Here is a 14,026-nt window from a genome sequence, read left to right on the forward strand (position 1 = left end):
AGTTCGGCGGCCTGGTGCAGTGCATGGGAGGCTGGCATGCAAAGGTGTAGGTCTGGGAGGGAGCTACCCCTGAATTTGAACCGTGGGTTCTGCCACTTTGTAGCCTGGTGACCTGGCACAGGTGAGGTCACTTCTCTGAGCCTGCTTCCCTTCTGTAGAACAAGCTCAGAATGTGGGGAAATGGGATGAGTTAAGACAGTGGTTCTCTTGCCGAAACCGGTTTGGCTCATTGGATAGAGCTTTGGCCTGCGGACTGAAAGGTCCCAGGTTCGATTCCCGTTGGGGGCATGTACCTTGGTTGCGGGGACATCCCTAGTAGGAGATGTGCAGGAGGCAGCTGATTGATGTTTCTCTCTCATCGATGTTTCTAACTCTCTATCTCTCTCCCTTCCTCTCTGTAAAGAATCAATAAAATATATTTAAAAAAAAAAAGACAGTGGTTCTCAACCTTGGCGCACATTAGAAGCACTTGGGAATCTTTTTAAAATCCTGATTTCTGGGCCTCATCCTCCAGAAATTCTGTTTCTTTGTTACTAATGTTGTGGCCCCACCCCACAACAAAGAAACAGAATTTCCGGAGGATGAGGCCCAGAAATCAGGATTTTAAAAAGATTCCCAGGTGATTCTAATGTGCAGCCAAGGTTGAGAACCACTGAGTTAAGAGCACACACAGTAAAGCGTCCAGCTTAGATACATTGTAGTTTACCCATAGATTGTCCATCAAAGCAAGAGTCTCCACACAATTAGAGAGTTTACGGAAATGAGTCTCCACACAATTACGGAGTTATTGTCCCATATTAAAATCTGGGGGGAAATTTGTTGCATTTCTTTACAATGACTACAGTACTACAAAAACTATCGTACAGAGAAAGTATATTCTCTTAGTCGCTGATGAGAGACTTCCTGTGTAGAGAAACCTGCCTTAATTGAGGAGGAGGAGCCTGGGTGGACCACACCAGACCTCAGGGAGAGCCAGGCTGGAGGTCTGCCCTGCCCTCTGCTTCCTTTGAGATGCTCAGCCCATGTTGGGGGTTAACTGTAAGGCGATGAGGTCAACTTCCTCCCTGGCTCCCCTGCGAAATCCTGGTTGAAGGCTTAGTCAGGATTCTTACTAATGGTGACTTGGGATCCAACATTCCCCAAGGCAAGAGTGCTGTACCCAGCTTACAACCCTTATTTTTATTTTTATGGTTAATGGCCTTCGTAGGTTACTTCATGGTTTTACTTCCAGGAACGAGTAACTCTCAAATGAATCACTGTGAAGTACCCACTTCTCCAGCTTTAAGGTGTAAGTCACTGGGGATCCTGTTCCCACATCCCTGATTCCAGGGCTCTGGGCGGGGGTGTGCACACCCAGGCAGCCCATGCTGCAGCCCATGCTGCTGCTCTGCTCTCTGAGTGCCAGGGTTGTAAAGAATTTGCCTCTGGAAGAGCCTGACAGTATGAAGTGACCATTTGTGCCCTCGTGGTGTTCAGGCTTTCTGACCAGCATGAGATACCCAGGTTGCCATCCCGAGATGACAACTCAAAGGCCAGGACCGGGCGGCTATAGTTCTAAGTGCTGATCTCCTTTAGGTGTTCTGAAATACTAAACATATCGGGGACCCCATTTCCATTTACTAGCTTCCTGGGTGGCTGGGGTCCCCATTCGGCCACCACTGCTTGAGCCTGAGGAGCCAGGCGACTTGGCGGTTCCACCAGTCATTTTTATCCCAATGCTTTTGAACCAGAGTGTTTTCAAATTGAAAGACTACGTTTGACACCTCAGTGATACAAAAGAAGAGGAAAGTCTTGCATGGCCCTTCTTTTGACCGGCCACCTAAGGCGGTTGTTTTGGCGAAGTTTTTCATGATTGCCACAAAATCCTCCAAAGGGGAGCCATTTAAGAGCCGGGCATGGTGCAGAGCACGGCTGCTGGGCTCCTGGAGAGTCAGCATGGCCGTGCAGCCCCCCACCACCCCCGTCCACTCCCAAAGGGTTCATCTGGGCAGATGCAGGGAGCACAGGTCTGCTTCCTGACTAATTGCCTCAATTTCTCCTTTGCATCTTGCCCCTATCTATAGAAGAAACACCTACCTGAATTAGAAATTATATTCACAATTCAGCTATTTAATGTTCGTTTTTTAAAATACATTTTTATTGATTCCAGAGATAGGGAGGGAGAGGGAAAGAGGGACAGAAACATCAATGATGAGAGAGAATCATTAATCAGCTGCTTCCTGCACACCTCACACTGAGGATCAAGCCTGCAATCCAGGCATGTGCCCTGACTAGGAATTGAACCATGACCTCCTGGTTCAGAGATTGACGCTCAATCACTGAGCTATGTTGGCTGGGCTATTTAATGTTCACTTTTTTAAAAATTACCTTTCCATCCTCCACTTTCTCTACCCATTACCCTCATGCAGGAAGATAATCCCCTGGCCTTAGTGTTACACAGCTGTTTATGTGACTTTGAGGATGTTCGTATGTCACAATGGACAGGTACTCATTTACTCAAAACTTACTAAGCACTAGGAAGCTGATCCCTCCTAGACCATGAGGCTACTGGATGGGTGGAACCCAGCCCCTGCTCCCAGGCACACAGATTCGTGAAGGAGATGGCCACATAAGCAGATGATTATTAAGCATGTGGTAAGTGCAGTGATGAATAGTGGGCGTAATGAAGTGAAAAGCACGAAAAGTGAAAAGGAAGCCAGTATGGGCTTGGCAAGGAGAGGTGGGGTGAAGTGGGCAGTTGGAGAGAGAGACAGGAAAGGCCAGAGCCAAGAGATGAGATGGTGGCTGGGAGACCATCATTCCTTCCAGTAGGTCCCAGAAAGCTGGACCCAGCTGGTCAGGACTGTGCCTGTACAATCTCCCTCTTCCTTTGGGGCCTTCTCCACTAACAGCCCTGCCTTCTCCCTGCATTCCTGTGCCTTCTTCCTTCCATACCACGTTCCCACAGATGCATGGCCCTGGCTTGGCTCTGCTCTCCCCACGCCTGGCATCCTTTCTCCTCCTCCTCCCTACATCCAGCCTTGAGAGCGTACAGCCTTGGAAAATAGGAGCATCCAAATGAGGAGGAGATGGAAAAATACTAGAGAGCTTCCTCTCTCCTTCCCCAGGACCAGCGTATGGGGACAAGCAGAAGAGCGCAAGGTTTCTTCACGCTACTCAGAACAGCACGCAGTTTAGCACATGAGTTGTTTATTTCTGGAATTTTCCGTTTACTATTTTTGGACTACTGTTGGCCAGGGATATCTGAAACCATGGAGAGTGTGATCTTTCAATATAGAAATTAAAATCTTTAATTCCAGGAAAATCTTGAATTTTAATTTTAAATGTTTTCCAGGAATTTGTTTTTCTCCTCTTTGGGATATCCAATTGAAATGTTATATCTCCTTAGCCCAACCTTTATAGCTATCATTTTCTAAATGATAGCTATAAATCATTTTAAACATTTTTATTGAGAAATAATTTATATACCATAAAACTCACCCACTCAAAATATATAGTTCAACCCACTAACCATCAGCACAGTCAATTTTAGGACCTTTGTATCACTCCCAAAAGAAACCCATACAATTAGCAGTCATTCCCCATTCCTTTATGCACCCAGATCCTGGCAGCTACTAATCTACTTTCTCTCTCTATAGACTTGCCAATCCTATATATTTCATATAAATGGAATCGTACAATATCTGGCCTTTTGTGGATGGCTTCTTTTACTTAGCATAAATTTCCAAGATTTATCATATTGCAACATACTTCATTTCTTATCACTGAATAGTATTCATCGGGTGATAGGCACCAGGGTTGTTTTCACCTTTTGGCTGTTATGAATAGTGCTGCTATGAACAGTCATGTACACGTTTTTGTGTAGACATGTGATTTCTCTTAGATATATACCTTGGAATGAATCCTCTGGTTATATGGCAGCTCTGTGTTTGACATTTTGAGGACTTGCCAAACTGTTTTTCAAAGTCACTGCACCATATTTTATTCCCACTAGTAATGTATGAAGGTACCAATTTCTCTAGATCCTTGCCAACAAACATTATTAATCTGTTTTTATTGTAGCCATCCTAGGGAGAGTGGAATGATACCCCCCTGTTGCTTAAATTTGCATTTTCATGATAGCTAATGGTGTTGAGCACCTTTTCATGTTTTATTGGCCATTTGTGTATCTTCTTGGCGAAATCTCTATTCAAACCCTTTGCCCATTTTTAAACGTATTTATTTGTATTTTTACTGTCGAGCTGTAAGTGTCCTTTGTCTGTTTGAATACGAGTCCCTTGTCAGATATATGGCCTGTAAATATTTTCTCCCATTCCGTGTATTGTCATTTTCACTTTCTTCATGGTGTCCTTTAAAGCACAGAAGTTTAATTTGGTGAAACCCAGTTTATGTATTTATTCTTTTTGCTTCTGTTTTCGGATGTATATCCAAAAAATCCTTGCCTAAGCCAGATCATGAAAGTTTATTCCTATGTTTTCTTCTAGGACAGCGGTTCTCAACCTGTGGGTCGCGACCCCTTTGGGGGTCGAACGATCCTTTCACAGGGGTCGCCTAAGACCATCAGAAAACACATATATAATTACATATTGTTTTGTGATTAATCACTATGCTTTAATTATGTTCAATTTGTAACAATGAAATTGGGGGTCACCACAACATGAGGAACTGTATTAAAGGGTCGCTGCATTAGGAAGGTTGAGAACCACTGTTCTAGGAGGGTTTTTTTTAGTTTTAACTCTTCTATTGTGGTCTAGGATACATTTTAAGTTAATCTGTGTATGGATTAGGGTAGGAGTCAAACTTCACTCTTCTACACGTAGATATCCAATTGTCCCAACACCATTTATTTTTTTAAAAAAACATTATTTTCCTAGCCACCTTATTTCTATTTCCTGTTCCAATTTTGCTTTTGTTTGCCACCATAGCTAATTAACATTATGCTTATTCCCATTTCTCTTTAGTTCTATTATGTTCTTACTTAGACTGACATAAAAGGGAGATTAAATAAACATTCTGCTTGATTAAGTGGGGGGTCAGAGTGAACACAGATGCGATGAAGAATGCATATGAGCACAGAAGATAGTTTCAGAAAAAAAATGAATTGCCCCCACTGGCTGAAACAGAGAGAACATGTGTGGCCTTGTGGTGACATAGAAATAGGATCTGTAAATGTTTGGAATGTTTAGAAGCAAATTGTGAATAGTCTTTATAAGTCTGGTCAAGAAATTTACATCTTATCCTAAAAGGAATAAAGAGCCAAGTTTGAAGAATGAACTAATGAATGGCTGAGTAAAGAGGTGATTTAGGATAGATTACTACTACTGCTGCTGTTACTACTACTACTAACAACAACAACATACAGGCAAGAAAACCGGTAAGCGATCTTTGTAGCAGTTCAAAGATGAGGTCAGTTAGGCTTCTTATCAGAATCATTGCAATGAGTTTGGAAAGACTAGAGAAGATACTTTTTAAAAATCAATTTCAAAATGAAAGGTTAAGAGTTAAGGTGGATAAATATGAAGGCTGTGAAAACTGCATTAGAATTGATTATTAAGAACTCACTGTTGTCTTCAAGATTTCAATTTTGGTTCATCAGTCAAGGTAGAAGCTCAATGTTGTTATACTAAAGATTAGATTATGAGAATATAAAAAATAGCAAGTACAGAGGTAAAGGCAAGCATAATACCAGCCCAGAGTCAAGTGTGGGAGAGGACTTCGCTGCCACTTATTGATGAGACCAATTGTATAGATTTTATGGCCATTTTTAACCCCTCAAAAAGGGATCACACCAGTGGTTCTCAACCTTCCTAATGCCGCAACCCTTTAATACAGTTCCTCATGTTGTGGTGACCCCCAATTTCATTGTTACAAATTGAACATAAATAAAGCATAGTGATTAACCACAAAAACAATATGTAATTATAAATGTGTTTTCCGATGGTCTTAGGCGACCCCTGTGAAAGGGTCGTTCGACCCCCAAAGGGGTCTCGACCCACAGGTTGAGAACCACTGGATTAAACAAAATTCCATCTGTAAAATGCCTGCAATCATTTGTGGCCCAAAGCAAATAATTTCAAAATATTAATTATTGTTATTATTAGCGTTTTTTTCCAATTAAAAAAATACTTTTCTTGGGTAAAGAAGTGTAAGTTTTTCTTTAGATGATCTGGAAAATCAAAAATATGTAAAACAAACAAAAATCTATATGGGATTCTTTGAACTAGTAATAAATGCCTGAACATATATGTCATATAAGAATTTGAAGTGTTTCACAGAAAATATTTCATTGAAACATGATTCATTTGGCAGACCTGGAGTTAGGAGAAAACAAAAGAAAAATTGTAATGCTATAAAATTTAAAGTGTCACACTTACAAAGTTTAGAAGATTTAAAAAGTGCTTCCCTGGCCTAGCTGGTTTGGTTCAGCTGATAGAGCTTTGGCCTGCGGACTGAAGTGTCCCGGGTTCAATTCCGGTCAAGGGCACATGCTCGGATTGCAGGCTCGATCTCTAGTAGGAGGCATACAGGAGGCAGCTGATCAATGATTCTCTCTCATCATTGATGTTTTTATCTCTCTCTCCCCTCTCCCTTGCTCTCTGAAATCAATAAAAATATGTGTTTTTTTAAAAGTGTTACCCTTTGTATTTTATCTGACTTTTGCTCTTTCATTTCATCTTTCTTCATATTGATTTTTTAGGAATTAGAGAGTAAAATCCCAGCACAATGTTCACCAATAGCGACACTGATCCAAGTAATGATGATGTGGAGGCCGAGTTTCCCAGGTGTTCGGTATGTCCCCCTAATGCTATAATATGCACAGGAAACTGTGCTTTCGAGAATTATAAGAAGAACTATTAAGTACTCAGTGGCATGCCATGTGGGGGGCAAAGAGAACACAAACATTTCACTTCTGTGACTTAGCCTTCCTTGGCACAGCAAAATACAGCTCCTCTGTGGGCAGGGGATCCTGAGTGCTGACTTGTGTTTGTGCTAATGGTAATGCGTTTGAAAGAGCCATTGACCAACTCAGCCCACTTCCTATTTGTTGCTCTTGACTAGAATTGAAGGGAAACTGCACTGGGCTAAATGACACACGTTTGGGCTCTCACTTTGGCCTTTTTGCCCTTCCAATTCAATGACCTAAGAAACTTCTTGGGAATAATGGGATTCGCAGGCAGAATGCTCTAGCAAATAAAATTTTATCCCTTTAATACAGGATTTTAGATAGAGAAGGGGGACTCTGAGGGGACATTTATTGTCTTTTCTGCCAACAATTCTTCCCAAACACTCCACAAATGTACCATTGGCTTTGGTAAAATATTCCAGTTAAAAGGGTCAATTACAGCTTCATCCGCACAGTGTTCCTAAATATGCCAAGCCCCTCGGTCACCAGGATGAAGCTTTGATATCTAGATGATCTGGCTCCCTTTCTTCTTTCAAAGGAATCTAGCCTTACCCAAAACAGACTTTGCAACCCCCCTACAGCTGCATCTCTCCACGGTAACTCACAGAATTGTAGAGTTGGAAAGATCTTAAAGACTTTGGAAACCAGGCTCATTTTGCAATGCAGCCTTTCAGTGATGTGTCTAAACACTACCTCTCTGGGGGAATGAATCTGAGACTTGTCCATCTAGTCTCTGTTCCGCATTGCCACCACTGCCTTGGCTTAGCTAGGCAACAATATCTCCCAAAGACAGATGCTTCTGTTTGCATGGTTACTTGTTATGCCCTTTGTTTTAGGGTTTGCGGATCTGCCAGGCAATCACCACTCATCAATCTCATGACTTCCCACTTTTTTCCCATAGCTGCCAGAATTATATGCACTGGCTGAGAATTTTCATAAGGAGAGCAAAAAATCAAATCACCTAAAAACTTTTGCTATTTCACCAAGTGAAGCACGAAGAACACTTAGTCAAGCCCTGAATGCCATGGCACCCACTAGCAGAACTGATTTGGGAGAAGATTCCCAATCTGTGGTTAGAAAAGACAAGGAGAAGCCACCATCAATGACTGAACTCCTACACCGCAGCTTACTGACCGGCTCACCCTCTCAAGTAGACAGGCTGGAAAAATCCCAGGAGAGACTTGCTTACTATGGGATCCCTCCTCCCTTGCACACTTTTCCCTATGAGATTATCCTCAGTGAAACCGACCTTTCAGGCACACAGAAGAAGTTTTCAAGTGCCAGAAATTTATCCAAGATAAGCATTTCCAAGGTGAAGGCAGACAAGTTTTTATTTGAAGATAGAATTACTGAATACTCAATAATTGAACCAGGTACTCTAAACATGGTGGGAGAAAAAGAGTGGAAATCTTACTAGAAAATTTACCTAGATTTCTAGAGTTGCAGGTGTCAAATATTGATCGATGGGAATATTAGCGTTCTGGTGCTCTGCTACATGTCAAAGCAGTGGGAAATGCAGAGCTCTAGCAAACATCCCAGGGTCAAGTCCCAGACTCGTTCCCAAAAAGGTGTATTTAAACTTACTTTTCTAAAATGAGCCAGTACAACTTGACCTCTAAAGCACCCATAACTATTTGTTTATTGTTTCATGAAGTTAGTCAAGTATTTACTGAATAATGACTTATCGTTCTTAAATATCTTGATTTTCCTTCAATTGAGGGTTGTTTTTTTTAAGATTTTTTCATGAACCTTTATACTTTCCTATTGCTACATCTCTACAAAGAGAAGGAAACTCTCCAGTTCTGATACTTTAGTAAGTAAGTACCCATAAAAGTCCAAAGACCATACAGAGAAAGTCAATAATATGTCATAAAACATATGTTGGTAAGTTATAAAGAGAAGAGAATATTCCTAAGGTCTCCATTTTTCCTATGTAATTTGAGGAAAGTCATATTTTGTTATTCTGTGTAGCTATAAAAAATAGATTAAACTAATGATATAAAATATTCAAACTTTTCTAAAATAGCTTCTTGACCCAAGATAAAACCCTTTGCACAGCAAATATTATGACATCACAACTTTTATATTAAAAGTAGTGGGAAAGATGGGAACAAAGTTAAGGGAGTAGACCAATCACACTGACCAATACAGTATTTGGTCCAAGATACTGGAAGAATCTTTGCTCTCATTCCCTACATTGATATCCTGACACAGGTTTCAAATTCCTTTGATAGAATCATACAAGTGTGTTGGATTTCAGGCAGAAGTAGAAATTAAGACGATTGTGGAATGGCCTACATAATCCACAAAACTGCACAGCTAAAGTTTGGGACCAGAGAGGAAAATGCCAGGAAAGTGCTAGGATCAATAATAACAGGCAAAAAAGCCTACTGAAGAAGTGCTGAAGACTTTGGATGTTTGATGGGTCTTGAACATTTATGGCTTTGCCACCCACAGGGGCTGAATTGTCCTTCCTTCCTAATGCATGGATTGCCTGTGGTCTATCTAACCCTGGAGGTCTCTCATGTGCCCTTCTACACTCTGACTCACTCAGTCTCTTCTCTGCCTCCATGACCTCATTTTTTGAGATCCTAGCTATAAAATTTCTGAGGCATGTCCTGTCTATTCAAGGAATATGCACGAAGCCAGATAGGCATCCATATGAGAAATATCCAGTAATTCCTTAGGTTTACTTGATATTGCAACATTTCACCTTTTAATGTCCTACATTGCCCAATATTACTATCATTTCATCAGCCAGCTAGTGCCTGAAGTCTACTCAGTCCAGGAAAATTTTAAGACTCCTGGTACCAAAGGATAGTACTGAACATATCTTTACTAGCACCAAGCACTAGAGGAGGTAAAGGGAGTGGTGCTGCCATTTTTCTTCTCCTAGCTTATGAGCAACTCTTGCTCAGGCTAAACCCTATAGGTTAGGAATGTGACCAAAAAATAGGGGTTATTTTTCCTATGTAATTAGAAGTCTGGAGGTGGGCAAACAAGGGTGGGAATAGTGTTTTGATGTCATTGAGGCTTCAGGCTCCACCATCTTTTTCTGTATGGCTTTTGTCTTCATGGCCAAGATATGCTTCCTTCCGTTCCAGGAACTATGACCACATTCCAGGCTGGAAGAGGGAGATGGGACAAAGGCCCACCTTGGCTAGTTTGATCCTCTTTGAGTAGGAAGCAAAGCTCCTCAGAACACACATCCTAAGGTGACTTCTCCTTGCATTTCATTGTCCAGACCTGTGCCAATAGTAACCCTTACTTCAAGGAAGGCTGGTGAATAGAATTCTGATCTTTCCATCCCCTATAGTAGAGGAAGGCAGAAGAAGATTGTAATGGGTCTGGAGTGACCTAACCTATAGTGTCTACCACAGATCACAACATAAAGCTCTTTAGTAATCAAAATAATCAATTCTATGGCCTTCTTTTGCCAAATATTCCTTTCCTGTCCTTTCTTCTATCATCAGTTCTTGCTATGCCAACCCTGCCAAGATTTGTCAAACTCCCTGAAATTTGGCAACTGATCCTGGGGACAGACTGTTGAACACCATGGCTCAAGGAACAGTCCCTGGCTCCAGTCTCCCACTGCAGGCATGAACAGGATCCTATATAATAAAACCCTAATATACAAATTGACTGAACGGCAGAACGACCAGCCGCTATGATGTGCACTGACCACCAGGGGGCAGATGCTCGACACAGGAGCTTCCCCCTGGTGGTCAGTGTGCTCCCACAGGGTGAGCACCGCTCAGCCAGAAGCTGGGCTCACAGGACCTGCACCCAGGCGGGCGGTAAGGAGCGAGGGGTCTGGGACTACAAGAGAGATATCTGATTGCCAGCTTAGCCCTAATACCCAGGATCGGGCCTAAGCCAGCAGGTGGACATCTCCCGAGGGGTCCCGGACTGTGCGAGGGCTCAGGCTGGGCCTTGGGAACCCCCAGTGCACGAATCTGTGCACCAGGCCTCTAGTATAAAGATAGATAGAGATAGATAGAGATAGAGATAGAGATAGAGATAGAGATAGAGATAGAGATAGAGATAGAGATAGAGATAGAGACTTCCCACCAGGTAAACCCTGGGAAACCCAGGCCCTTCCCAGGATGGAGGTTTGATTGGGGCAGGGGTGGTACCTGGGCCATAGGTAACCTTCTCAAATATCACCAAACAGGAAGGATGGTAAAATTACCCACGAGAAATAGACCTGCTTGTTTGTTGTATCAATTATTCTCTTTAAACTCCTCAAACTCATCTTGGCTCTTTGGCCTCTGGTTTTACATTCAAGCCCCTTCCTTGGGCCTTGCTTTTTTTTTTTTTTTTTTTTTTCAAGTTTACAATTTATTTAGTCATGAAAAGAATTGAAGGGAAGGGAAAGAGAAATGGCTGCTGAGTAGGGGAATATGCAGTATATCTTGGTTGTGGTTCACTGGGTTCTTGAAAAAATTGCAACTACTAATCACTGTCCACACTGGTAGGTCCTGAAAGAGAAGGGAAAAGAGCCAAATTCTAGCTAAGACACTGTACTCAGGGCTTATACCAGCATCTTGGAAGAAGTGACACCAGCAATGTATATACTTCTGCTAAATCTTCCTCCTTGTTTTCACCACTTGTTAGGCTCCTGCCCCCTGTTGACCTCAGTGCTCTGCAGGTCTCTGTACTTGCACATTCTTCATTTCCAAGCACCAAATGAGACACTTACTTTACCTGTTGTGGCCCTGCAGGTTCCTCTCCAGCCCTGCTAGCCAGACCCACCCAATACATGAGGTGGACACCATAGGTTCCCCCTTAGTTTATACAGATTCAGAAAAGGCTTTCAACAAGAAGGGAGGAGACTCAAATTAATCAAAGGTTTATTCTGTCATGAAACACCTCTGAATCGCTGAAGGTTAAATGACACCATGTGATTCTTTGAACATCTGGTTCTTTTCAGAAAAACAATTCATGGACCTAAGGGATCTGGAGTGGAAATATTACAAAGGGATCACAAAGTGGACACGCAAAACTTCAGATGTATTTGCAAAAATACAGTACAACAGTGAGAAGAGGTTTGTAAAGAGCAAGGAGATGCCTGGTGTTATTTTCCCCCCACTAGTTCGTAGTTCTTTGGTCGTTTTTCCCAAAATTGATTTTCCACCAAATTTAACTTCTTCTTAAGTGAAATATATAGTTTATTGAAAATATTTTGGATGCAGATTTTGCTTTTAAGAATTTTGAATTTACACACAAAAATTTAAGAAGCAGATGCACCAATGGACCATGGGACCTGATTCTATATGATGTGCACATAAGGTCTAAAATTAAACCACAAATATGGAGTAAAAGATCCAAGCTGACCTTCTAGGGTTGGCAGGAAGCACTGAGAAAGAAGTTTCCAGATCACAGCACAGTAAGATAAAGGAGGAAGTTATAAAAGAAGTTGAGGGTAATGGAGTCTAAGTAGAATGAGAAGTTCAGAAATATATCCAAGGGAAATTGCAGAAGGAAATAAGGAGAATGGAGAAAAGATGACACTTAAAAAAATGACTGATCGTTTTCTAGAAATGAAGAAACACATGAAAACTTGCATTGAAAAATCTCACTGAGTGATGAGCAAGAAAATAAATCTATACTTAGAAATGCAGTAGCAGAACCGAAGAGCATTTAGCAAAAAAAAAAAAAGAAAATATAATCTACAAAAGAGAGAAGATGGATGACAAACAAATGACAAAATGATGGTGAAACTCTCACTAACAGCAGAAGTCAGAAGGTGAAGGTTTTATATACTCAACATCCTGAGGGAAATAATTGGCGATCTGGAATTCACTAGCCAGCCAACTCTCTTTAAAAAAAACTAAGAGTAAAGTAAATTCTTGTTAAAACATTGAAGAGCAAAAACTGTTTACTGCCCCTTCCTGAAAAAACTACTAGCAAATACATACATTAGCAAGAACCCAGAGGGAGTGCAAGTAACAGGGGTGAGCAATTAAATTCTTCATAATATGTGATTGCGATTGTGTCAATATTAAAATATATTTCTAAATTCTATTTCCTAACTAGAAGCCCAGTGCACAAAATTCATGCATGGGTAGGGCCCATGGCCAGCAATCAGGGCTGATCGGGGCCTCCTGGCTGCCGGCTGAGGTCTTCCTTTGTTCTGTGCCATCCCCTGGTGGTCAGTGGACGTCATAGCGAGCAATCGAACTCCCAGTCTCCTGGTCGAATTCCCAAGGGGACACTTTGCATATTAGCTTTTTATATAGAGAGATATTTTAAAAATTCACCTCTATATAAGAAATTATTCTGTGATGTTCATTTTTTTGCACCACTTTTAAAAATCAGATTTTGGCTTCAGCATAGTGGATGTCCTCAGCAGAAGATACTGTCTAGCAATTGGTCTGAGGGAGGTTTCTGGGTTCTCACAATAGTCTGGGTTCTTAAAATCTATCTACTCATGCCGAAACCGGTTTGGCTCAGTGGATAGAGCATCGGCTTGCGGACTGAAAGGTCCCAGGTTCGATTCCAGTCAAGGGCATCTACCTGGGTTGCGGGCACATCCCCAGTGGGAGATGTGCAGGAGGCAGCTGATTGATGTTTCGCTCTCATCGATGTTTCTAACTCTCTGTCTCTCTCCCTTCCTCTCTGTAAAAAATCAATAAAATATATTTAAAGAAAAATCTATCTACTCAGGTATGTTCAGTGTGCAAAAATTCCTCAAGCCATACATTTAACAACTGTAAAGTTTTATCATGCATGTTATACTTCACCAAAAAAGGTTTACAAGTTGTGCTACCTTCATAAAATGAATTGGGGCCCTTGCCGGTTTGACTCAGTGGATAAAATGTTGGCCTGCAGACCAAAGGGTCCCAGGTTTGATTCCGGCCAAGGGCATGTACCTGGCCCAGGCCCTGGTTGGGGCTCATACAGGAGGCAACCAGTTGATGTGTTTCTCTCACATTGATGCTTCTCTCTGTCTCTCCCTCTCTCTTCTACTCTCCCTAAAAATCAATGGAAAAATATTCTCGGGTGAGGATTAAAAAATTAATTAAATAAAATGAATTGGGGAGTTTTCATCTTTTTATTTGAGGCCATACCCTTTCAAATAACATTAGAAATATTTTAAAGCTAGATCTTTAAAGTCTA

The 14,026-nt window shown here is 41.6% G+C and overlaps 1 protein-coding gene across 1 annotated transcript; it reads left to right on the forward strand.

The window, feature by feature from the left end:
* Nucleotides 1-2,497: 2,497 nt before the first annotated feature.
* Nucleotides 2,498-12,944, forward strand: CUNH9orf153 (chromosome unknown C9orf153 homolog). The gene is made up of 5 exons (XM_036329108.1): nucleotides 2,498-2,634; nucleotides 5,247-5,374; nucleotides 6,698-6,789; nucleotides 7,806-8,277; nucleotides 11,838-12,944. Exons 3-5 carry the CDS (start codon nucleotides 6,724-6,726, stop codon nucleotides 12,059-12,061), a joined length of 762 nt encoding a protein of 253 aa, XP_036185001.1. The 5' UTR covers nucleotides 2,498-2,634; nucleotides 5,247-5,374; nucleotides 6,698-6,723; the 3' UTR covers nucleotides 12,062-12,944.
* Nucleotides 12,945-14,026: the final 1,082 nt, after the last annotated feature.

Source organism: Myotis myotis, unplaced genomic scaffold (genome assembly GCF_014108235.1).
Source record: "Myotis myotis isolate mMyoMyo1 unplaced genomic scaffold, mMyoMyo1.p scaffold_m19_p_12, whole genome shotgun sequence".
NCBI lineage: Eukaryota > Metazoa > Chordata > Mammalia > Chiroptera > Vespertilionidae > Myotis > Myotis myotis.

Coding starts and splice junctions, on each gene's coding strand:
- CUNH9orf153 (XM_036329108.1), top strand. CDS start 6,724: ATGTTCACCAATAGCGACACTGATCCAAGTAATGATGATGTGGAGGCC. Junction 6,790..7,805: donor CCGAGTTTCCCAGGTGTTCG/GTATGTCCCCCT, acceptor TTTTTCCCATAG/CTGCCAGAATTATATGCACT. Junction 8,278..11,837: donor ATACTCAATAATTGAACCAG/GTACTCTAAACA, acceptor GGTTCTTTTCAG/AAAAACAATTCATGGACCTA.